A 23,109-nucleotide genomic window follows, 5' to 3' on the forward strand; every position below is an offset into this window, starting at 1 on the left:
AGAATGGGCTCCCACAAGGGAAGTGGAGTCCTGTGGGATCAGGAGGCAGCTGGTGGTCCCCCAGAAGTATCGCCGCAAGCTCCTGTACCTGGCCCATGACATCCCCCTCGCAGGGCACCAGGGAATCCGGCGCACCCGGCAGAGGTTGCTACAGAACTTTTACTGGCCCGGGGTCTTTACCACGGTCCGGCAGTATTGCCGATCCTGTGACCCCTGTCAGAGGGTGGGGAAGGCCCGGGACAAGGGGAAAGCGGCTTTGAGACCTTTGCCCATCATAGAGGAGCCTTTCCAGAAGGTGGCCATGGACATCGTGGGGCCTCTCAGCAGGACGACCCGGTCGGGGAAGAAATACATTCTGGTGGTGGTAGATTTTGCCACCCGCTACCCCGAGGCAGTGCCCTTAGCTTCCATTGAAGCAGACACCGTGGCCGATGCGCTCCTGACCATTTTCAGCCGAGTGGGGTTCCCCAAGGAAGTCTTGACAGACCAAGGCTCCAACTTCATGTCGGCCCTGCTCCGGTGCTTGTGGGAGAAATGTGGGGTCCGGCACGACTGGGCCTCAGCTTATCACCCCCAGTCCAACGGGCTGGTGGAGAGGTTTAACGGGACGCTAAAGATGATGCTGAAAACCTTTATGAACCAGCACCCACAGGATTGGGACAAGTACTTACCTCACCTGCTGTTCGCGTACAGGGAGGTGCCCCAGGAGTCTACCGGATTTTCGCCTTTCGAACTGTTATATGGAAGGAGGGTGAGGGGCCCCCTGGACCTGATGAGAGACGAGTGGGAGGGGAAGGCCACTCCCGATGGAGAGTCAGTGGTGGAGTATGTCCTGATCTTCCGAGAGAGACTTGCTGAACTCATGGGCCTGGCCAGGGAGAATCTGGCCAGAGCCCAGAAGAAGCAGAAGGTCTGGTATGACCGCACGGCAAGGGCCCGTGCCTACGCCACCGGGGATCCGGTGATGGTTCTCATCCCAGTGAGAAAGAACAAACTACAGGCCGCCTGGGAGGGCCCTTTCAAGGTCGTCAAGCAGCTCAATGAGGTAAACTATGTGGTGGAGCTGTCGAACCGGGCGCACCACCGCCGGGTGTACCATGTGAATATGATGAAGCCATATTATGCCAGGGGGAATGTGGTGTTGGCCGTGTGTGGACAGTGGGAAGAGCAGGGAGATGACCCTTTAGTGGATCTATTCCCTGGGACTAGAGCTGGTTCCCCCCTGGAAACAATTCCCCTCTCGGATCAGCTAACCCCTGCCCAGCAAGATGAGGTCAGGGAGGTGCTGCATCCGTACCGACAGCTGTTTTCCAACCAGCCTGGACGCACTAATCTGACTGTCCACCGGGTGCAGACAGGGTCGCACCCGCCGATAAGATGCTCCCCCTTCCGAGTCACAGGGAAAACTGCTCAGGACCTGGAAAGAGAGGTCCGGGACATGCTGGCTTTGGGGGTGATCCAGCCATCTGCCAGCCCTTGGGCCTCGCCGGTGGTGCTGGTCCCCAAAAAGGATGGGTCGGTCCGGTTCTGTGTGGACTATCGGAAGCTCAATGCCATCACGGTATCTGATGCCTACCCCATGCCCAGGCCGGATGAGCTCCTAGACAAGCTGGGAGGAGCTCGGTACCTTACCACCATGGACCTTACAAAGGGCTACTGGCAAGTGCCGCTGGATGCAGATGCCCGGCTGAAATCGGCCTTTATCACCCCTCTGGGGCTCTATGAGTTCCTGACCCTGCCTTTCGGCCTCAAGGGAGCGCCGGCCACCTTCCAGCGCCTGGTGGACCAGTACTGAGGGGGATGGAGAGTTTTGCCGTGGCGTATATTGATGACATCTGTGTCTTTAGCCAGACCTGGGAGGACCACGTGTCCCAGGTTAGACAAGTGCTGGACCGACTCCAGGGGGCTGGGCTGACTGTAAAAGCGGAGAAGTGCAAGGTGGGGATGGCGGAAGTGTCTTACCTGGGCCATCGGGTGGGGAGCGGCCGCCTAAAGCCGGAACCAGCCAAGGTGGAGGTGATCAGAGACTGGCCCGCTCCCCACACCAAAAAGCAGGTCCAAGCCTTTATTGGGATGGCAGGATACTACCGAAGATTTGTGCCTCACTTTAGCGCCATAGCCACCCCCATCACTGAGCTATGCAAGAAGGGGAAGCCAGACAAGGTGGTCTGGACCGAGCAGTGCCAGGAGGCTTTCCGGGCGCTGAAGGAGGCTCTGGTCAGTGGCCCAGTTCTGGCGAACCCGGACTTTGACAAGGCCTTTGTGGTGTTCACCGACGCCTCCGACACGGGACTGGGGGCGGTGTTAATGCAGGAGGATGAAAAGGGGGAGAGACACCCCATCGTGTACCTGAGCAAGAAGTTGCTACCCCGGGAGCAACACTACGCGGCCATCGAGAAGGAGTGCCTGGCCATGGTGTGGGCCCTCAAGAAACTAGAGCCCTATCTCTTCGGGCGGCACTTCACCGTGTACACCGACCACTCGCCCCTGACCTGGCTGCACCAGATGAAAGGAGCCAACGCCAAGCTCCTGAGATGGAGCCTGCTCCTGCAGGATTACGACATGGACGTGGTCCACATGAAGGGAAGTGCCAACCTGATAGCGGATGCGCTGTCCCGGAGAGGGGGCCCCGAACTTCCCCAGGTCACTGGTCACAGTGACCCCGCTCAGTTCAGTCTCGAAGGGGGGAGAGATGTGACGATGTGACTCAGCAGGGAGGGGGGAGTGTTGACCTGGGAATGTGCCCTGGGGATGGGAGTCCTGAGAGCCTGTCACCTGAGCCAGGAGGGGGAGGGGGAGGTGACACCTCTGCCCAGGAATGTGAACAGAGGCTGCAGCAGGGAACCTGCGGGGTGAGTTTAGTTGGCAGTTTGGAGGCTGGGGGGAGGAACACAGGGAACCCCAGGGCTGGGGTCTAAGCTCCCTGCTCCCCCAGAAGGACGTGATTGAGGGGTCCTGGTTGTACCCACAAGCTCTGTTGTGGACTGTGTTCCTGTTGTCCAATAAACCTTCTGTTTTACTGGCTGGCTGAGAGTCTCAGTGGATCCCAGGAAGAGGGGTGCAGGGCCTGGACTCCCCCACACTCCGTGACAGCCTCTCCCTTCCAGCAGGGTCATTCCCTCTGGCAGCCCTGATTAGTCTTGTCCATATCAATGCCCAGTCCCCCGTAGGCTGTGTCTACACCAGAAACGCTGGAGTGCTGCAGTGCAGACACTTCGGACAGCGACCTCCATCGCCGTAGGAAATCCACCTCTCTGCGAGGCAGCAGCTAGGCCGCCGGGAGAATTCTTCCGGCCGCGCTGGGGCTTCAGCTGGCTGAACTATGGCACGTCGGCCGAGCCGTGCTCCCCAGCCCGGGGTGATGCCGCCAAGCTGACCTGGTTTTGCAGCGCAGAGCAGCCCTGGGAAGCCTGCTAGGTTCTGGGCTGCAGGGACAAGTCGCGCCTTGCTTCTCTCTGCCGCTTGCAGCCCAGAACGCCCCTGGCCCTTTCTGGGAGCCACAGCTCGGTACTAACCCACGGGCTACTCTGCACAGCAAACAGGGCAGCTTAACGCCCTGCGCGGGCTGGGGGGACGGCGCGCTCCGGACGCCGCTCGGGGACGGAAGGGTTCCTCCACCGACCGAGCTGCTGCCTCTCGGAGAGGAAGAGCAGCTCCAGCGCTGGAAGAACCGCGGCTCTGCTGTCACCGCTCTAGTGTAGACGGAACCCGTGTCAAACTGGCTGCCTGCCCAGCCCGCTACGTGTCTCAGCCATTCCTCACCCACCCTCCTGCTGAGCATCCAGGTTCTTTCCCCCCAGATGTGTCAGCTGCAGGGTTCCCAGGGGACCCTATTTTATTTTCTACCCACGTCTCCTGGCCCCCGCCGTTATTTCCCATCCTTGCAGCGCTGCCCCCATTAGTGATTGCATCCCACCTCCCCAGTCCACTGTTTGTCCTTCTCCTTGGCCAGGGTTTTCAGCTAATCTCCAGGTGTCCTTAGCGGGGCTGGAGGTTGGGGTGCAGATGGGGAGGTCCCACTTGTTGGAGTGCAGTGGGTGAGGCTTGCTGAGCTTGGCTGAGCAAATGGTGTGGCCCTGATCTCCCTGACAAGATGTTGAGGGGTGACACTGAGGATTTGCTTGAGCGGGGGTGGATGTGTGTGGGGGGGGGGGCACTACAGGGGAGCCCCTTTCACCGGAAGCCTTTAGGATGCAAAATTTGAGGAATCCCTTTTGCTAGATGCAGCTCGGGGTGCAGAATTGGGGGCTCCTTACAAAGATCCATTGAAGGGTACAGAACTAGGGGTTGCCAAGGGGGAGCATTTTGGGGGTCTCTAGATGGGAGGGTTTGGGGGGGACTGTAATGGGGTCCTTTTGGATAAAGTGGATTATGGGGGAGCTGTTAGTTTGGGTGGTTTAGATTAGCAGGATTGCGGGTGTCTCTAGACAGTGGGCAGCAGTAATTTGGTATGGGGGATTCCTTTCATGGGTGAATTGGGGAGCCAGTATTGAGGTACCATTTACATGGATGGATGGGGGGGCAGCATTGGGGAGAATGAGGGCATATTGGGTGGTCCCTTTAGCTGAATGGATTTGGGGGGCAACATGGGAGCCCACTTAACTAGGTGGATTTGGGGAGGCAATATTGGAGCTCCCCTTGGAGGGGTGGACTTGGGGGCAGCATTGGGGGCAGCATTGGGGGGCCTTTTGGGGGCAGTATTGGGAAGTCTATTAATTTGGGTGCCTTAGTGTGTCCTTGAGCTGTGTGAAGTTGGGGGTAGTATTGGGGTCCCTTTCACCTGGTGGATTGGGGGGACCCATATTGGGAGGTCCCTTTGGCTGGGTAGATTTTGGGGGCTGTATTAGGCCTTTAGCCTGGTGCATTTGGTGAGGCCGTGTTGGGGGTCCTTTTAACCTGGTGAATTTGGGAGGGTTGCATTGGGGTCCCTTTAACTAGGAGGATTTTGGGGGACGTGTTGGGGTCCCTTCAACCTGGTGGGTTTGGAGGGCATGTTGGGGGTCCCTTTAATCTGGTGGATTGGGGGGGAGCATTGGGGATCCCTTTAACCTGGTGGATTCGGGGGGTGCATTGTGAGTCCCTTTAACCTGCTGGGTTTGAGGGGCTGCATTGGTGGTCCCTTTAACCTGGTGGGTAGGGGGGGCTGCCTTGGGGTTCCCTTTAACCTGGTGGATGTGGGGGGCCACGTTGGGGAGCCCTTTAACCTGGTGGGGGCTGCGCTGGGGGTCCCTTTAACCTGGTAGATTTGGAGGGCTGTGTTGGGGGTCCCTTTAACCTGGTGGATGTGGGGGGCCGCCTTAGTGGTCTCTTTAAGCTAGTGGATTTTGGGGGGCCACGTTGGGGGGCCCTTTAACCCAGTGGATTTGGGGGGGCACATTGGGGCGCCCTTTAACCCAGTGGACTTTGGGGGGGCCGCGTTGGGGGGCCCTTTAACCCGGTGGGGGCCGCGTTGGGGGTCCCTTTAACCTGGTAGATTTGGAGGGCCGCGTTGGGGGTCCCTTTAACCCAGTGGATTTTGGGGGGGCTGCGTTGGGGGGCCCTTTAACCCAGTGGAATTTGGGGGGCCCTTTAACCTGGTGGAGGCCGTGTTGGGGGTCCCTTTAACCTGGTGGGTGTGGGGGGCCGCGTTGGGGGTCCCTTTAACCCGGTGGATTTTGGGGGGCCCTTTAACCCGGTGGATTTGGGGGGGGCCGCCTTGGGGGTCCCGCTCAGCGGGCGGACTCAGGGGCGGCCGCCGGGGGAGCCGCTCCCTGCCCCGGCGCTGCCCCTCGCCCCCCGCCGCCGGCTCGGGGAGGGGCCGCTCCTCCCCGGAATGATGTCAGCCTGCCCGGCTCCGGCCCCGCCGCCCGCCCGCCCTCCCCGGGGAGGAGGCGGCGGCGGCGGCATGGCCCGGGTCGGCCAGGCCGGCAGGGGAGCGGGCCGCCCGCGGGCGCAGAGCGGCGGCTCCCCGGGGGCCGGGCCGGCGGCGGCGGCGGCCGGGCGGCTGCTGCTGCTCATGGTGCTGCTGCCCGGCGAGGGGCGGAGGAGCCGCAGCGGCAGGAGGCGGCGGGGAGGCGGCCAGCCCGGCGCCCCGGCCCCGCGGCTCCCCCGGGAGCGCCCGCGGCGGCGGCGGCGGCTGCTGTCCGCTGCCCCCGCCTGGATGGTAACCAGCGCCCCGGCCCCGCGCCTGCATCCCGGCTCCCCGCATCCCTCCGCCGGCCCCATCCCTCCGCCTCCTCCCCGGCCCCGCCGCTGGGATTTCCTGCCCTGCTCCGCTTCCCCTCCCCGCGCGAAGCTGCCCCTCCCCGCTGCTGATTTCCACTTGGCTCCTGCTCCTCTCTCCAACTTCCCTGGACCTCCCACCCCCCCGAGCACCACCCCTTCGCCGCACTTGGAAACAAACAACCCCAGATGCGGCTTCCCTGGCTGCTGGGACAGTCGCCCCTGGCACCTGGGGGTCGCCTGGGCTGTTGCTGGGCGGGAGGTGGCCAGGAGGACACTGGCCTGAGCCTGCGCCGGATCCAGAGCCCTGTGTTGCTCTGAGCTGGGATCTGGGATCAGCTGCAGAGCTGGGGGCTGCCTGGGGCTTTGGGGATTCGGACCCCCCCCCCGTTTTTAAATAGCATTTTCTAGAAGTTTGGCCAAACAAACTTTTGGTGTCCATTGCTTCAGTGGAGCCTGGATTCCTGTCTCCCCCCGGGAGGTGGCCTGGGGGCGCTGAGGGGCGAGCTGATCCCCCCCCCTTCCCCTTTCAAAGGCGGTTTTGATGTTCTCCATCCAGGAGGGTCTCCCCAGAGGAGGGCTGACCATGAAAGAAGAACCCTTGACCAGTGGACTGACATCCGTAAGGTCCTGGATGCAAAGCACTGGGATCCTGGATGCCAACACCGCAGCCCAGAGGTAAGGGACCAGCCGGCCCCAGCCCTGACACTTCACAGCAGAGCAATCTGTCATGCCACCGCTCTGTGCAGGCGCACACGTCCTCCCAGAGCCAGAGCCCCGAAAGCCAGTCCGGCTGAGTGCTTGCTTCTGTGTGGGGGCATGGTACTTGCCAGACCAGTACACACCTGACCCACAGCTTTATGCTCGAGGGGGAGCGGGTTTATGGAGGGCAGTTGTTAGTTTTATTCTAATTGGCCTCTATTGTTTGAGCTGGTTGGTGAGGAAACGGCCAAAGAAGTAAACTGAGGCTTCCTGGAAGGAGAATTAACGAAGGAATTTCTGACCCCAGGTTTTTTTGTTCTTAGTAAATGTTATCCTTCCCTTTTCCCTCCCCCTCAAGTTCAGGAGGGTTAATATTACCATCGTTTTGTCGACGCGTCGAGCGATGATGAACCATTTAGACCTGTTCTGGTACCAAGGAGACCAGAGAGAGAGAAACGTGCTTTTGGGGGTTGTTCTTAGAGCTGTGCAAACCGTCAGAACTTGCAGAAATATAAATGCTTTCAGATGTATCTCTCCACAGCGTCGAAACGATTTAGATTGGAAGGGACGAGGGAGCTCAGTTGACATGACTTTAAAAAACCGGCGTTGCGTTTCCTTTCCCCAGGCCGCTGGAAAGTGTTTTGAAATTAACACTTCTGGCTGAAACGGCAAAACTCTGTTGCCAAGACAGCTGAGGGTCTCCAAGATGCAGGGAAAATTGTTCCTTTCCCCCCCTCTCCTCCCTTGCCTAACACCCAGACGGTTGAAACTTCAGATCCATGACTCTAAGTGGCCGGGAAAGTTCTCAGTACTGGTAGATGTGTGGGGTTGGGTTGGATTTGGTTTTTTAATCGGTTGCTTTATTGATGCTCCATACCAGGCTGATGGATTTCAATGTGGAAATTTAGAAGCGTGGCAGGCTTCCTTTTCAGGTTTCTAATGCACAGATAGACACCTCTCTTTGTTGTGTGGGATGGCTACGTCTGTCTACAGTGGACCTGACTTCATCCCCATTAGATTGTTTCGGTATACTGCTAAACAGGAATATGTGAATCCCATGTCTCTGTGCTTGGAGGACATAGATTTGTGCTTCCTTTGATTTAAATTGGTTTTTGTATTGATCTTGAATGTTGCCAAAGCTTTGATTTCTGCTCTCCTTGAGCATTTATTTTAGTTCAGTTATGCAGAGAGGAAATTGAGATTATGAAAATAACGTGCATTAGATAATATGTAAAGTGTGTGTGTGTGTGTAGATAGATATATAATATGATTTAGCATCTCTGTTGTCTTTCCAACTCACTGTCCAGCTGGCTTTTCACAGAAGAAGGAAAGGTGCTGGAGCGCTTGACTTTAGGCAAAATTCCCCTAGCTGGGTATTTTCCTAACCTTCTCTATGAAACAAGAGGCAGTGAACTTGGCCAAACCTTGGTCTAAGCCCTGATCTTAATGTAGCCTCCTTCCCTGCAGCCTGTGACACAGCAGCTCCTTGGGTGTAATGTATCATTTCCCTCCTGCTGTTCTGGACTTGGACACTCACCTCAAACTGTCAAACAAAACTGAAATATCCAGGGTAGAATTGTGGAGGAGACGGTAAAGACCTCTTAGTTCCTGTCTGGTCTATCCCCAAGCAGGCTGTTCTGTTTTCTCTGTTTCCTAATTCTGAGTCTAGGCTAGTTTTAAGCATCAGAAGCAAGCAGGCTGAGCAGGACTTTATCTATTAAATGTATTTTGGGGTGGTGTTTGTGTGGCGATCCCTGGAGAAATTGTAAAGGCTTATTTTAAAACCCTGTGATCATAACCATACAAAAGATAGATCTATCTATCTATCTATCTATCCCCAAAGGTTACACTGAGGTACTTTCTGTGGACCAGATGGCACCAGACAAAGCAGGGTAGATTAGCAGGAATTCTGCCCCATCTCTCTGAAGCACCCTCCCAGATTGTGCCTGACACTGGGGAAAAGCAGAAAATCCTTCGAACCCAGCCAGGAGGGCTATGTGCGGGGCACCGAGGAGGGTGGAGCTGGACTTTCACAGCTGACCTGGGCTAGGTTTCTGGACCTGCACCGTGCCCTGCCTTTCCTCAGTGCTATTGCTAATGCTCGCCGTAGGGATCAGCAGCCCCTTCTTCCACTCCTGGGCTTGGTGGGGCCAGTCCACAGAAGCATCTTTTAGGCCAGGCAGCCTTGATGGCTGAGGGAATAACCACCTGCAACGTCAGACACAGCGGCTGTGCTTAGCTAAATTCTGCCCTTGGAGCCGCACGCCCAGCTCCGATCAGCGGAGAGGGGCCTCTGTGTGTCCGAGGCTGGGTTCTGCCCCTGTTAGCACTCCTACAGCGCTTTGCAAACACTGAGCAATTAACCCTCCCAGCCCCCTGCCAGGGAGGGGAGGGGCGAAACTCAGATTGAAAAATAAATACGTAACGCAGGGCAGAATGGCAGGGCAGAATGGCGTAGGATGAAAGGGGAGATTTATTTTCCCCCTCGCACTGGTTGCAATAACAGGCAGAACCAGACCTTCACAGGGAAACTGACAAATTCCAAGATTCCTCCCCGCTTTTCGGGGCTCCCATATTGCCTAACCCAACAAAAATTATGCTTAGTAAAAGATTTCCAGCCTGGCCTTGTAACCGAACCTTCCTGCTGTCCTGGAGAGGTCAGGTTGAATTCTGAGGTCAGAGGGGGGAGAAGGTTTGCACTTAGACAGGTTTCCTGCAGTACAGAATGTGTGTTGGATTTTGTTCCAGGTATTAACTCCGCTGTCCAAATTAATGCCCCTGGCTAATAATGCTGGCGGGCTCTGCTTGGGGGCGGGGGGTGGGACAATGGGTCCAGAAACACGCAGGAGTTCTTCAAACTGGCGCAGTTAGAAAGGCACCGAACCCCTTCCTGGGAGCGTGAGGCTGTCCTTAACTTCGCTGCCTTCTCCTGATCCCCAGGCACCCTGGCCCAGATCTCCCTTCTGTCAATGTCAGCTGAGGGAATTGATCAAAGGCAGGAACAATTTGAGCTCCTGGCTAATTGCACTTGATGGGGATCTTTTTTCTTTTTAAATCTTTCAACATCCTTTCCCAAGTTGCTTCCCCCCCCCCCCCCCCCCGCCAACTCCAAGGGCTGGGTGATTCCCTCTCCCTGACTGAAGAGAAATTTTACCAGGGCAAAACCATGGTTCCCCAGAGTGGGATTTTCAGTCCAGGGTTTGGGTAGAGGCGCTAATTAATCCTTAGGGTTTGGAGGATCACGCTTGGCCTTTCCAAATGCACCATTGGGATCCGAGTGCAAGACAATAAGCGATGCATGGAGGGTTGGGGGGCAGAGACGAAATGCACCAGGCCAAACCCTCTGCGAGCGTAAATCAGCAGGGGTCTCTTGACTCCAGTAGAGCTGGTCTGGATCAATTCCCAGGGGCGTGTTCTCTAGCTGGGACTCTTGGACAGGTGTCCTTGGAGAAGCAGGGCACTGGGATGAGGAGGGCAGGGATGTCACAGAGCTGTGCAGGGAGTGGGGCCGGTGGAGCGGGGCACTGCGGGATGGGGGAGTGGGCAAAGCGGAGGCTGGCACCCTGGGCAGGGAGCGTGCCTTGAGAGGAGACGGGAGGGAGGAGCAGAGCAGAGCCGGGCTGTGCACGGGAGGGTGAGACACCTGAATTTGTTGCAGTGGAAAAGAACAACATCGCTCCCATATTCAAGCAGATTTAGGCCCTCTACTGATTTACGCCCGGCGAGGATCTGGCCCTGTGGGAAGTGTTATGTCCCCGGGTGGCAGGGAGCAGCTCCCCGAGCAGAGCGTCATAGAGCTGGGATCTAGCCCCACAGCCGCCTCTATTCCGAGCTGTACACCAGGGGCCTGATCCTGTCTTCCTTGTGTGCTGGGACCCAGGATCGGCCCTCTGGAGAGGGGCCAAAGGCTTCCCGCTCAAGCCCTGGGTGCAGGAGCAAAACGCCCCCCGGCACAAGTCTGGGGTGCTGTGGGTTGAATTAACCCCTTGAGCGCTGAATGAGGTCTGGCCTGCCGTTGCCAGGGTCCCCGTCTAACGCTCTCGCCGAGCTGGTTAACCCGGGCTGGCCCCTGGGGTGACCGTTGAACACTGTGCATGCTGAAAGCGAGGAGAGCCCCAGCGCTGGGGAGAAACCGGGCCTGATTTCCAGGGGGCCGACCCAGGCCAGCCAAGGAACTAGTCAGGCAGCAGCCTGGGAGCGTATGTACCTCTGGCTGGGCAGTGCCTATCCCAGACCGCCACACGAGAGCCAGGGCACCTGGGGGCCCGCTGACCCGGGAGATGGCCTGGAAGCCGCCGGCTTTCCCTGCGGTCCCCCATTCCCACCCTCGTGTCTCCCAATGTCTGTCCTGACCAGATCCAGCCAGCGCCCGCCACGCAGGCGTGGCACACTGGCAGACCCAGGCGTGGACGTGGGCTGCACGCACACGCTCACTCTCTGCCATTAGGCAGCCGGCGGGGTGCTGCAGTTTGGGTTTGCCCTGGCACATTGCCAGGCTCTTTATGGAAGTTGCTCCCGGGGCTGCTCCGCTCGCGGGCCGCTTATTAAAAGTAAAATCCCACGAGTCGCCACCTGCAAAGACCCGTTAGATCCCATTCCACCCCCCACCCCACTCCAGCCAATGCAGGATCGTTCCCTCACACGGGCTCCCAGCAGGAGGATAAAGTCAGTGGAGACCCGGTGACCCGGTGTGGCCATTTGCAGATCCGAAAGGCCAGGGCCCAGCTGGTGTAAATCAGTGGCTCCATCAACTTCTGCTGATTTGTGCTGTCTGGGCTCTGGCCCCTCTCTCCCCTGCCCCTCTCTGGAGTTAACGAAGGAAGAATCTCGGCAGTGTAATTGCCTCGCGCCCCTTGTTCCTGGAGGATCCGGGAGTGGAAGCTGGTGCTTTCCTGTAACAGACATTCGCTGGTCTTGTTTGCTAGGAAATGCTCTGATTTCCTTTAATAATTAATGGCAGCCGGGCCCGGCACTCAGCGCACCGGGGTCTCCGCAGCGCTGAGAAGAGAAGCAGCCATTAACCGCGTGACGGCTGCCTCGGTCGCTCAGAGTTTGCCTGTTTGTTTATTTCTCTCCTCCCCGGCTGTGGGGAAGTGGCGTGGAATTAAAGGCGGGCTTGCGGTCTCCCCAATGGGCAGGGAAAGATCGCTGGCCTGGGTGCCAACTCCCGGGAGCTGGCGACAGAGGTGCCTCTGCCAGGGGGTCGTGACACTTCGCGTCAGACTGGACAGAGCGCCAGGACACCTCCCGGGGGGAGCCAGATAGAGGGGAGAGCAGGGGGAATGGGCCAGCGGGTCACCGAATAGGCTCTAGAACACGGGGTGAGCGTCCCGAGCCGTCGCTGGGCCGTACACGGCACTGCAGCACGCTGGGCGGGGCGGGCGTTGTCGTCATGCCTCCCTTTCCTGCCTCCTGCGCCCACTCGGGAGGGAAGTTGTAGCCCGGCCTTCACCATGGAGGGCTCCTCTGCCTTGCTAGCGTGTGCGTGGGTGTTTGGGTCTCTCCAGACGCCTCTGCCCGAGCAAAGCCCCATCGGGGCGGTTTAGCTACGTTTAATTCCAGGCTCTCCTTGGTTAGCGTGGGGAGCGGGGCAGCGAGCTGGCTCGGGGCAGCTCGGAGCCCGGCGGGGCAATCGAGCACTCTCTCTCGTTCGTTGTCTGGCGCGGGATGGGCTCTCTGCTGTGCCCTCGCCCGCTGCGCGCTCCCGGGCCCCGCAGAAGGGTCTGGCTCAGGCAGCCTTTCCGTGCTCGGCCCCAGCGCGCTCCGGCTCCCGTGGCCCTGGCAGCTGCGTGCAGCCCTCGGCCAAATCGGTCCCACCCGGCTGCTCGGGCCAGCTTTCGGACAGGGCCCTGGATGGATTAGCGTCGACGCTCGCCTGGCTGCCTGCTCGCGTGTGGGCAGCAGGGGCAGGGAAGGCCCCGGCCCGGCAGACTGACTCTTGCGAGGCGAGATGTACATGGAGCCCTATGGAGCTAACAAGGATCGTGTCACCCGTGGATGAGAGCGTGTGCAGGGTCAGTGCTGGGCCCCCCCCATCCCGGCCCCTCTAGTCGCGGCTGCCTTATTTCAGGTGAAAAACGAAAGGCGAGGCTGGATTAAAATCCCCCCAACCCAAACAGCAGCAGCAGGGTGATCACTGTGCCGGAAACTTACCAACGCGAAGAGGACGGAGAGAAGCCGGGGGAGGAAGGGAATCGTGGCGAGCGGAGGGAGCCTGGCGCTCAGCAGAGGGGGTGCGTGGCTGGGGGTGGGGAGCAGCCCACCTGTGTTCCCTGCGCTTTATTCAGGAGAGACCCTGCAGCTAAACAGGCTTTCTACCTGCGACGGGGGGTGGGGGGAAGCGATCCAGCTGTCAGCTCTGTTCTCCTCAGCCCCTGGCCGGGAAGAGCCGGGCTTGCTGGCTTCCCAGCAGGGATTGTACAAGGAACCCAAAAGCAAAGGGGAGGCAGCCGTCCGGCGACGGGGGCGACTCTGGAGCGCCCATGCTCTCCGCACACGGTACCGGCGCGGGGCCGGAGGACAGAGTCATGGGGCCTGTCGCGCTTTCCTCTCCGCTCGCTCTGCTCCCCCCCGGCCTCTCTCACTCCTGCGGGGAGCCGCAGCTCCCCAGGGCAACGCTGGAGCCTTTCAATCCCTCGTGCAAACGGCCTTGAGCCTGAGTCTGGGTCGGCCCCAGGGGCCTCGGCGCGTTCGCCAGCTCTCCTTAGCCGTCAGGCGAATTGGCTTCCACAGCCGACCGGCGAGTCAGCTCGCCCACTTCTGCCAGCCCACTGCATCCTTCATTTATTTTCTTCTTCCCAACGGGATCTTTTTAACCATACCCCCCCTCCCCCACCCAGGTGATAACCCAAGCGACCCAGCAGTTCTCTGACAAGCCAGAGGTTTCGAGGGACCCCATATGAATATTGGGCTAATCAGGATTCTGGTCGGAAGACTCTGAAGGGAACACCTGGGATGTCCCCAGCCTGGCTTTGAGCATCCCCAGGGCTGGCTGCCCGTCTGCACCCGCTGTTGGAGCTGGTCCAGGGGGCATGGAGGTGGAAGGCTTTCCCAGGGGGGCCTCACGCAGCGAAGGCTGGCGGGTTTTCAGAGCAGGGTTTGCCGTAGGTACTGAGCGAGTACTGGAATGGCTTTTCCTGGGACAGTTTGTGTTCCCGCTCGCTGGATGTCTGAACCCTGCGGTGCTCTAGCTAGGGTACTGTCTGCCCCATCTCCATAGTAGCATCACTCTTTCCTGGCTTCATCCTCACGCACCCCTGGGAGCTGGGGCAGGGCCAGTCTCCCCATCGTACCGAGGGGAAACTGAGGCACACAGTGACTGGCCCACATTACAAGGACTCTGTGGTGGAGCAGGGAATTGAATGCAGGTCTCCCAAGTCCCCATCCATGGCCATCGCCTCGTGGCTGCCCTCCTCCCCCTTCCCGGAGCACGCATGCAGGACACGCTCACATGGATGTTCACAAGGAGCATGTTCCCAACCATGAAGCACTCGCTTGGGAGCTCTTGTGCTTTGCCCTGTGTCACAGTGCTTTGCCCTGTGTGACCCGCAGGCCTAACTTTGGGCAAAGGGGGACGATAGTTGGCCAACAGCCGGTCGAGAATCTGCTGCGGAGGATGCGCGAGCGGGCGGGGGGCCGGCTGCTCTCTGCATGGCCAGGGACAGTCACTAATGAGCCCGGGGGTGGGGAGTGCTTGGCCCAGCTCTGGCTATTGGAAGGTGAGCCAGAGAACAATGGCTGTTCATTCCCTCTGGGGCACCTGGCACTGGCCACTGCCGGCAGACAGGATACTGGGCGAGCTGGACCTTTGGTCTGACCCAGTATGGCCGCTCTCATGTTCTTATGATGAAGCCGGCGTAGGTCCCTTCCAGTCAATGGAAGCGGGCCCATGGGCATGAGGGCCGAACGGGCACTGAAGAACTCCAGAGGAGTTTTGTCGTTGGTTTGAATGGGAGCAGGATCTGGTCTTTCAGCTCCAGTGGGTTTTCCTCTTGGCTGCAGCTTGGAAGGGAGGGAGGGAGCGGCTCTGTTCATGGATCCACCCACCCGCTTGGCCACTTTGCTGCCCGGGGGCTCGTCTCGCCACGTCCCCTTGAGTTCTAACCTGGCGACATCCTGGCCCGCCCCCAGCTCTGGCCTCCCCGGCCCGCCAGGGGACGAGGGTTACAGACCGGCACCTGGCCTTGGCTGAGCCTCTGCCGACGTGTCTGCAAGGGTCTTGGGGCCACTCTGCCGGGGGGGGGCACAGAGGGGACCTTTGGCTGAGCCCTGTGGCAGCAGACAGGGCTCCAGGGAGCCCCGTGCCCTTAAAGAAGTCTGGGCTGGATGAATGGCCGGTTTTGTTCAATATCTTCATTAATGATCTGGAGGATGGTGTGGATTGCACTCTCAGCAAGTTTGCAGATGACACTAAACTGGGAGGAGAGGTAGATAGGCTGGAGGGTAGGGATAGGATCCAGAGGGCCCTAGACAAATGAGAGGATTGGGCCAAAAGAAATCTGAGGAGGTTCAACAAGGACAAGGGCGGAGTCCTGCACTTAGGACGGAAGAACCCCATGTACCGCTACAGACTAGGGACCGAATGGCTCGGCAGCAGTTCTGCGGAAAAGGACCTAGGGGTGACAGTGGACGAGAAGCTGGAGATGAGTCGGCAGTGTGCCCTTGTTGCCAAGAAGTCCAATGGCATTTTGGGGTGTATAAGTAGGGGCATTGCCAGCAGATCGCGGGATGTGATCGTTCCCCTCTATTCGACATTGGTGAGGCCTCACCCAGAGTACTGTGTCCAGTTTTGGGCCCCACACTACAAGAAGGATGTGGAAAAATTGGAAAGTGTCCAGCGAAGGGCAACAAAAATGATTAGGGGTCTGGAACTCATGACTTATGAGGAGAGGCTGAGGGAACTGGGATTGTTTAGTCTGTGGAAGAGAAGAATGAGGGGGGATTTGATAGCTGCTTTCAACTACCTGAGAGGGGGTTCCAAAGAGGATGGATCTAGACTGGTCTCAGTGGTGGCAAATGACAGAACAAGGAGCAATGGTCTCAAGTTGCAGTGGGGGAGGTTTAGGTTGGATATTAGGAAACACTATGTCACCAGGAGGGTAGTGAAGCTCTGGACTGGGTTACCTAGCGAGGTGGTGGAATCTCCTTCCTTAGAGATTTTCAAGGTCAGGCTTGACAAAGCCCTGGCTGGGATGATTTAGTTGGGGATTGGTCCTGCTTTGAGCAGGGGGTTGGACTAGATGACCTCCTGACGTCTCTTCCAACCCTGATCTTCTAGGATTCAATGATGGTGCTGTTCACAAGAGACGTACAGCAGCCCGGAGGCTGGAGACATGCGCTGCCCGTGGGCGTCCAAGGGGCTCGCGGAGGACCTGACCTGGCAAAGGGCTGTGTAGACGTGCCGAGAGAGCCGGGCAGGGAGCTAGGTGGCGTCATGCCCCTCCAGGTGCCCAGTGTCCTCCGGGAGCTGCAGGAGACGGTGGAGCTCTCCACTGGCCCCGCCTGGAAACGCTGCTCGGTGGTCATGGGTGAGCTGAGTTTGGGAGGGCTCTGCCCAGCTCCTAGAGGCAGCAGCTCTGCAGCAGGGGGGCGAGATCTGCCTAGACTTGGGGAGCGGCTCCCCCTGCCCCCCGAGGGAGCTCCCTGGTTGAGGGCTCTGGGGACACTGTGGGAAAGTGCCCACAGCGTGACTGTGCCCCTCCCTGAGAGAGTTGGGTGTAACCTCCTCGTTACAGGCAGCCTGTCTGAGGATGGGGTTCAGCTGTGCGGGGGGCTCTGCCCTTAGGGGCAAGGCCCTTGTGACAACCTGTAGCCGTGCAGCTCTGACTTCTCTGCTCGCCAAGGCTGCCTGGAACCAGATGGCAGCAGCTAGAGTAGGACTGGGCTCCTCCAGCTTTCAGAGGCACCTGAGCTGCCGGAGAATCTCCGTTAACAGTATAGGATCCATGACACGCAGCCAGCCACTCTGATCCCCTCTGGTGGAGGCAGGTGGGCACACAACAGCCATGTGCATCGTGGCAGCGTCAGGTGGTGGTGTGGATGTTTCAGGAAGTGCCCAGACGGAGGACAGGGACCCAGCCAAGGTGCGGGACGGGGAGCTGTGACCTGATGGACTGTCTGGAGATGGGGCTCCTCCAGATGAATTGGGGGTTGATGGGTGGGGAGTCAGAGGGGTCCCTAGGCTGGGGGTTCTGGGCTGGGGCTGGCTGTGCTGCATGAGAACCCCAGCACGGATGTTTAGGGGTACACTCACTGGTTCTCTAGCTTCCCCACCTGCAGGGGGGCTAGGACAGCCGCAGTCCTGCTGCAAAGGGCTATGGGCTGGTTCCTCCCCTGCCTGTGCGCGCGGGGGCAGAGCCGGGATCCATCGGGGCTGGGGGGCCGGGAATTGAATGTTGTGAAAGTGAGGGGTTGGTTAATGCTGGCTAGAGTCAGGGGTGAGTTGTGCAAACTCCCCACACGCAGCCCAGCCAGTGCCCCTCACTCCCGACCTATAGCCCCCTGCTAGCCTAGTCCTGGGATCCCACCCCCCCGGCTCTGCCAGTGCCCCTCACTCCCGACCCACAGCCCCCACTAGCCCGGCCCTGCCCCCCCCAGCTCTACCGGTGCCCCTCACTCCTGATCCACAGCCCCCTGCTAGCCCAGCCCTGCCCCCCCCAGCTCTACCCGTGCCCCTCACTCCTGATCCACAGCCCCCTGCTAGCCCAGCCCTGCCCCCCCCCAGCTCTACCGGTGCCCCTCACTCCTGATCCACAGCCCCCTGCTAGCCCGGCCCTGCCCCCCCCAGCTCTACCCGTGCCCCTCACTCCTGATCCACAGCCCCCTGCTAGCCTGGCCCTACCCCCCAGCTCTGCTGGTGCCCCTCACCCACAGCCCCCTGCTAGCCTAGTCCTGGGATCCCCTCCCAGCTCTGCCAGCGCCCCTCACTCCCGACCCTCAGCCCCCCCTGGATTTCTGCAAAGTGTGCGGTGATTTTCTGATAGGTCTAAGCCACCTGATTCGGTTCCATGTGGTGACCTGACCCAGAGATGTCAGCAGGTGGGGTGGGGTGCATTCTCTCTGGGGAGCTGGGGCTGGCTGCAGAGGGGGAGCCCTGGGGCTGCCCCATTGACATCAATGGCAAACTCTCACTGGTGTCCAAGGGACAGGCTCAGCCCCTCGGCTATGGAGAGACGGGTCACGGGGGGCACTGCCCCATCCTGCAGAGAGCTGGGCACCCTCACACCCAGAGCCCTGAAGGCTCCCCGCACCCTGTCTGTCTGTCCGTCCAGTCACCGGGGCATCTAGGCTCTGTGGACAGTGGGCTCTGCCCTGGAGGAGCGATACCCTCACCCGGGTACAGCCTGGCAGGCCCCTGCCCCGGGGGGCTTGCCGGGGTGTCAGCCGGGATCCGGCCTCGGGCAAGCACTGAAGGGTCAAGGCAGGGGAGACTTCCCGGTGCACTTCGCAGAAGGGCCAACAGGGGGCAGTGGTTTATCGTCTGTGCTGTGGGTGCGGGGGGCTGGCACCAGGCGCTGGGCAGACGAGCCTGGTGCCCCCTCGTTGTCCCTCCCCCCCCAGCCTGCCCCCCGGCCCCGCTCTGGGGGTGAGGGGAGTTCCGGTAGCCGCCCCGTCCAGGCTGCCAAGGCAGGGTCCGATGCTGGCGTGATGGACGCTGGCCCTGCGCGGAGCGAGGCTGAGACCCCCGAACTCATGGCACGTGGGGTTGCCCAGCAGCCGTTAGCCAGGAGCGGCTCCCGGACTCGAACCAGCAAACCCGGCACCGGACGGGGCAGCAGGACACGGCACCACTGCCCCAGAGACGCCCAGGGAGCTCCCTGCTGTCGGCAGAGGGGCCAGGCCGGGGTCCCCGGGCCTGGGCCAGGGCATCCCGGGTCTCTGCACACAGGGGCCCAGCGAGGCTGAATTGCCGGCTCCCTGCGGGGCGGCCAGGGGGCTGGAGTGGGGGCCAGGACTCTCCAACAGGCCTGTCCCAGCTGTGTGGGGCAGGGGGAGTTTGCCCCGCGCCCACCCTGCCGGGGGCTGCACAGATTGCAGCGGAGAGGTGGGTTCAGGAGGGCAGGGCCCAGCAGGCAGCCGCCTGGAGGGGCCGGGGGGGCTCTGGACCTTTGTGTGCTGAGTTATCTGAGGCGGGGCTGCTCTTTGGGGTAGAGACAGGTTGGGGGGGGTCTCTCCAGAGCCAGCTGCACAGGGGTCTCCTCAGGCTGCGCCTTTAAACGAACAACCCCCCTACCCCCCCCCCCCGGCCCATGCACCATACGGGACAGTTACGGCTCTGTCACTCGGACTCAGAGCCGGCTCCGGCGCTGGGAGACGTGGGCAAAGCAGGACGTGAAACCGCCCTGCCTCACGGCCCTGTCCCCATCCCTGAATGGGAGACGGGGCCAAGAAAGCACACGGAGTAACTCCTGGGGCAGCTGGACTCGGCCACAGCCGGCGGGCGCCCGCTCTTTGATCACGGGACTTGAGGAATTATTCCTGATCTATATTTCCCTCGGCATCGTCCCCCCGACCGGCTGTGTGTGCCGCAGGCCTAGATCCAGGGCCAGATCCTTCTCTCAGGCACACCCAGAGAATCGAGAGCACTGCCCCACGTGTCTCCAGCCCTCGCCCGGGTACCTGAGGGCAGAGTCTGCCCCGCTGCGTATGACGTGGGCCTGCAGGATCGCCGTAGTGGGGCAGCCTGGTGCAGGGGGGCAGTTGTGATTGGACATATCCCTGGGGGTTTCCTCACGTGACATCATCTTTAAGTCAAGACAAATCTTTCATCCCTGGAGACTCCTGGCCAGTCCTGGTGGGTTGGCACCCCTGGCAGAGCCGGCTCAGATGCAGCCCACATGGGTACCCCTGGCAAGGGGCGAATGCAGCGGACAGGGGTTTGTCGTGGATCTGGCACTGTTTGGGGGTTTGCTCGAAGCTCCTGCTCTCGGCGGCAGGGTTACAAGGGAACCCAGCTTCTGTTTTCCTAGCTCTCAGCATGGCAGAGAAAAGCCCTGGCTGTGTGACCCCAGCACGACCTCCAGCCTCCGAAACCGGAAGGCAGAAAAAACTGGCAGGGAGTTTTGGTGCCCGGCTGGTGATTTTTGAACACTCGGGCTTGTCAGCACTGTGGGTTTCCCCCCATTCGTGCAGGTAGACCACGCCGACCCCTGTGCACGCCGACAGGAGGGACTGAAGCAGAGGCCCCTCTGCAATCTGTTGGCTAGACAAATCTCCACTCCCTGCCCTAAGCTGTTGTGTAGCAGTGCTGGGTGCTGTTAAACAGCTGCCACGCCCTGTTTCAGAGGTGGCTGCATTTTGGTGGTAGGTGAAGTGATTCGTGTGTGTGTAAAGGCTAGAAAGCCTTCTGGGATCTGCCGGGGTGTGAGGCGTTGTCTGACGGGCAGACGTGGTTGTGGCTAAACAGCTTCTGAAAGCGTCCTGGTGCCGGCAGGGGCTTGGTAAACGGCGTGAAATTAGTCAGTTGTTTCCGTAGCTTCTGGTACCCCAGGTTCTGGCTGACTGGAAGGCCGGGGCTGCAGTTCACACCAAGGGACCCAAGCCCCTCCCAGGAGCAAAGCAATACGGGGCGTCTCCTCCCAGTGCCCACTGGCGTGATCCATGTTCTACTCAAGCCGTGCCGCGGAAGGGGGGGGCTGCTCTGCATCTAGGCACAAACCAACCCCTTTGTGCCGGTCGCTGGTGATTTCGAGGGGGGGCACTGGCAGAGCTGCAATCTCAGGGGAGGGGTCTGTGCAGTGCCAGGCGTGATGGGGGCCCCAGTTTTGGGGGAGGGTCTGTGCAGTGCCTGGCACGACGGGGGCCCTGGTCTCAGGGGGGGTCGGTGGGAGCCTCTGGCAGGACTGAATAGAAAAGGTAATAGCCTACCAATACGTCATGCTCCTTGATCATGTGCCCGTGGCCAGAGAACAGCACGCAGGGGATAAAACAGGCCCGATGGGGGGGCTCTGGCAGAGCTGGGGGGTGGCCAGGCCTAGACTAGCCGGGGGGATGGGGGTACCTGTGAACCGTACTTAGCTCCCCACGACCCAGTCCCGTGATGACGAGGAAAGGATTGGCATTTTCAAAAGCAGTTAATGAGAGACGCAGGATGCCACCAGCTCTGGTGCCACGGGGCCCTTTCCCCGGGCTGTGGGCAGCCCCCTCTTCCAGCCCTGCCCCAGGGCCTTTGGCTGGCTGGGCAGCGTCTGGGCCATGGGGACTTTGGAGCTCACTGCTCCAGGTTTCCAAACCCTAAGGGAGCTCCCCGGGGTTGGTCATGTCTGCAGGCTTCCTGGCAGATCTGTTGGCCGGTCACTGTGCCCGGGCTGGCTGCCCCACTGGCCCCGAGGCTCTCTCGGGTCCCTCGCCAGGTGGGAGCCTTGGACATTTATCCTCTGGGGGTGGAATCCTGCATCTCTCCCACCCCTCGCCCGGCCCCGGGCTACAGCCCCCGCGTACCCGCCCCACATACCTGGCAGGTCTGACCGGGCTCTGGTGGTTCCTCCCATTGGGAGCTGTGACCAAACCCCCGTCTTCACACCGATGCTGCGTGGGGCCGAACGCAGGAGACAAGGGGCTGTAGCAGCTGCCAGCTGCACCCACGTCTGCCTGGCCCAAGGCATCCGTGCCATGACCAGGTGACCACATGCCCTGCACCAGCTACCACAGAGCCACTCCGGTGCCCTCCCAGCCCCGTCATCGGTGCTCCCGTGACGGTTTCCTGGGGTACCACCTGGAACTGGGGTACCACTGAGCCCTCTGACCCACCAGCCTGGGCTCCCTCTCACCCTGGGCTGCTGTGAGGATGTCCGAACCTCTCCATCCTTCACACAGGTAGGGACACACCCAGCTGCAGTTACACACAGGCCCTCTAACTACCAGCTTCCCAGCCTAGGACCCAGAGCAGTACCATCCTGCCCTGGTCGGATCTGGCCAGTATATGGGTTTAGCACCCAGTCCGCCTCTCCCTCAGTGTGAAGAGAACAACGCACACTTGTGGTAACCACACTGGGATTTTCCCCAAGCACTCCAGTCAAAGCTCACTGGTTTGGATTAAAACTTAAAAAAAGTTTATTAACTACAGAAGGATAGGTTTTAGGTGATTATAAGTGATAGCAAACAAATCAAAGCAGGTTACCTAGCAAATAAACAAAACCGCAAACTGAGCGTAACACACTCGATCGGTAGGAGATGAATTAGCAAATTCTCACCCTGAGCGATAAACAGGCTGGCAGATTCCTAACGCACAAGCTGCCTTGGCTCTGCAGCTTGGCTTTCTCAGGTTTTCATACTCAGGCTACACATCCCTTGAGCCTGGGACCATCAATTCTCCCCATTCAGTCCTTGCCCCTCGGGTGTTTTCAGGCGCGTTGTTGTAGGGAGAGTGAGGTACCCTCGTGATGTCATTGTCCCCTTTTTATATCTTCTCCCCACTTGCTGGAAGCTCTTTTGCTGGGACCTGGGTCAAGCAGTTCCCGTTGTGTAGCGCTGTCTCTGAGAGGTTTCTGTTGTACACAGTTCCTGGGGTAATTCTGGTGCTTGTGTGTCTTTCCTGAGTGAGCCATTAACGTTGTTTGGCCTTTTTATGGTTGTACCTGAAAGGCTGCTTGTGGGTGTTTTCAGCCTCACAACACATTCCAGTAACACATACAGAGCCAAACTCCATAACTTCACACACGTCGGTAGCGCATACCGTCCAACGAGATACGACTGTCTAGCAGACCAAGACTTTTACAGTGACGCCTCACAAGGCAGACTTTGTACAAAACATGTCCTAATTACATGCCAGTGGTGAATATTGGGGTGCCAGGGTGTCACAGCTCTGGTGGCTGGTGCTCTGCTGGGAAAGCCAGGGCTGCCAGGCCATGGGGCAGGATGTACCGTGTCTAGCCAGGCAGGGGGAGCTCAGCCATGTGTTCTGGCTTCTTCGACATGCCTCAGCAATGGTCACTGGGCTCTCCTGGGCTCTCTCCCACCCTGGTTCTGGATGCAGGCTTGTGGCAGGGGGCTGTGGTGGTCTCTGGGGGCCCGTTCACTCAGGGCAGCTGTGGTGGGTGTGGGGGGAGAAGCCTCTATCACTACCAGAGCCTCCGCCCCGCTGCATCATACTCACCAGCCACGCATTGGTTAAGTCAGGCCTCGGCCGCGCTAGGTGCTGCATGGGGCAGACCCAGCCCATGCACCTCCCGCCTTGTGGCCAGGGTCTGTGTAGCCCCGACGGGCACG

At 59.8% G+C, this 23,109-nt stretch overlaps 1 protein-coding gene across 5 annotated transcripts in view; it reads left to right on the forward strand.

Annotated features, from left to right (window-relative positions):
- Positions 1-5,846: 5,846 nt before the first annotated feature.
- Positions 5,847-23,109, forward strand: part of EBF4 (EBF family member 4) — a 95,408-nt gene continuing 78,145 nt past the window's right edge. For 4 of the 5 annotated variants that reach the window (XM_048846499.2, XM_048846495.2, XM_048846496.2 and 1 more), the window contains exons 1-2: positions 5,847-6,142; positions 6,761-6,879. In XM_048846499.2, the coding sequence (XP_048702456.2) occupies positions 5,885-6,142; positions 6,761-6,879 (377 nt within the window). In that variant the 5' untranslated portion in view covers positions 5,847-5,884. Of the gene's footprint in view, positions 6,143-6,393; positions 6,880-23,109 lie in introns of those variants that run through there. The other variant, XM_048846498.2, reaches the window with a different exon arrangement.

This window comes from Caretta caretta, chromosome 4, assembly GCF_965140235.1.
Source record: "Caretta caretta isolate rCarCar2 chromosome 4, rCarCar1.hap1, whole genome shotgun sequence".
Lineage (NCBI taxonomy): Eukaryota > Metazoa > Chordata > Testudines > Cheloniidae > Caretta > Caretta caretta.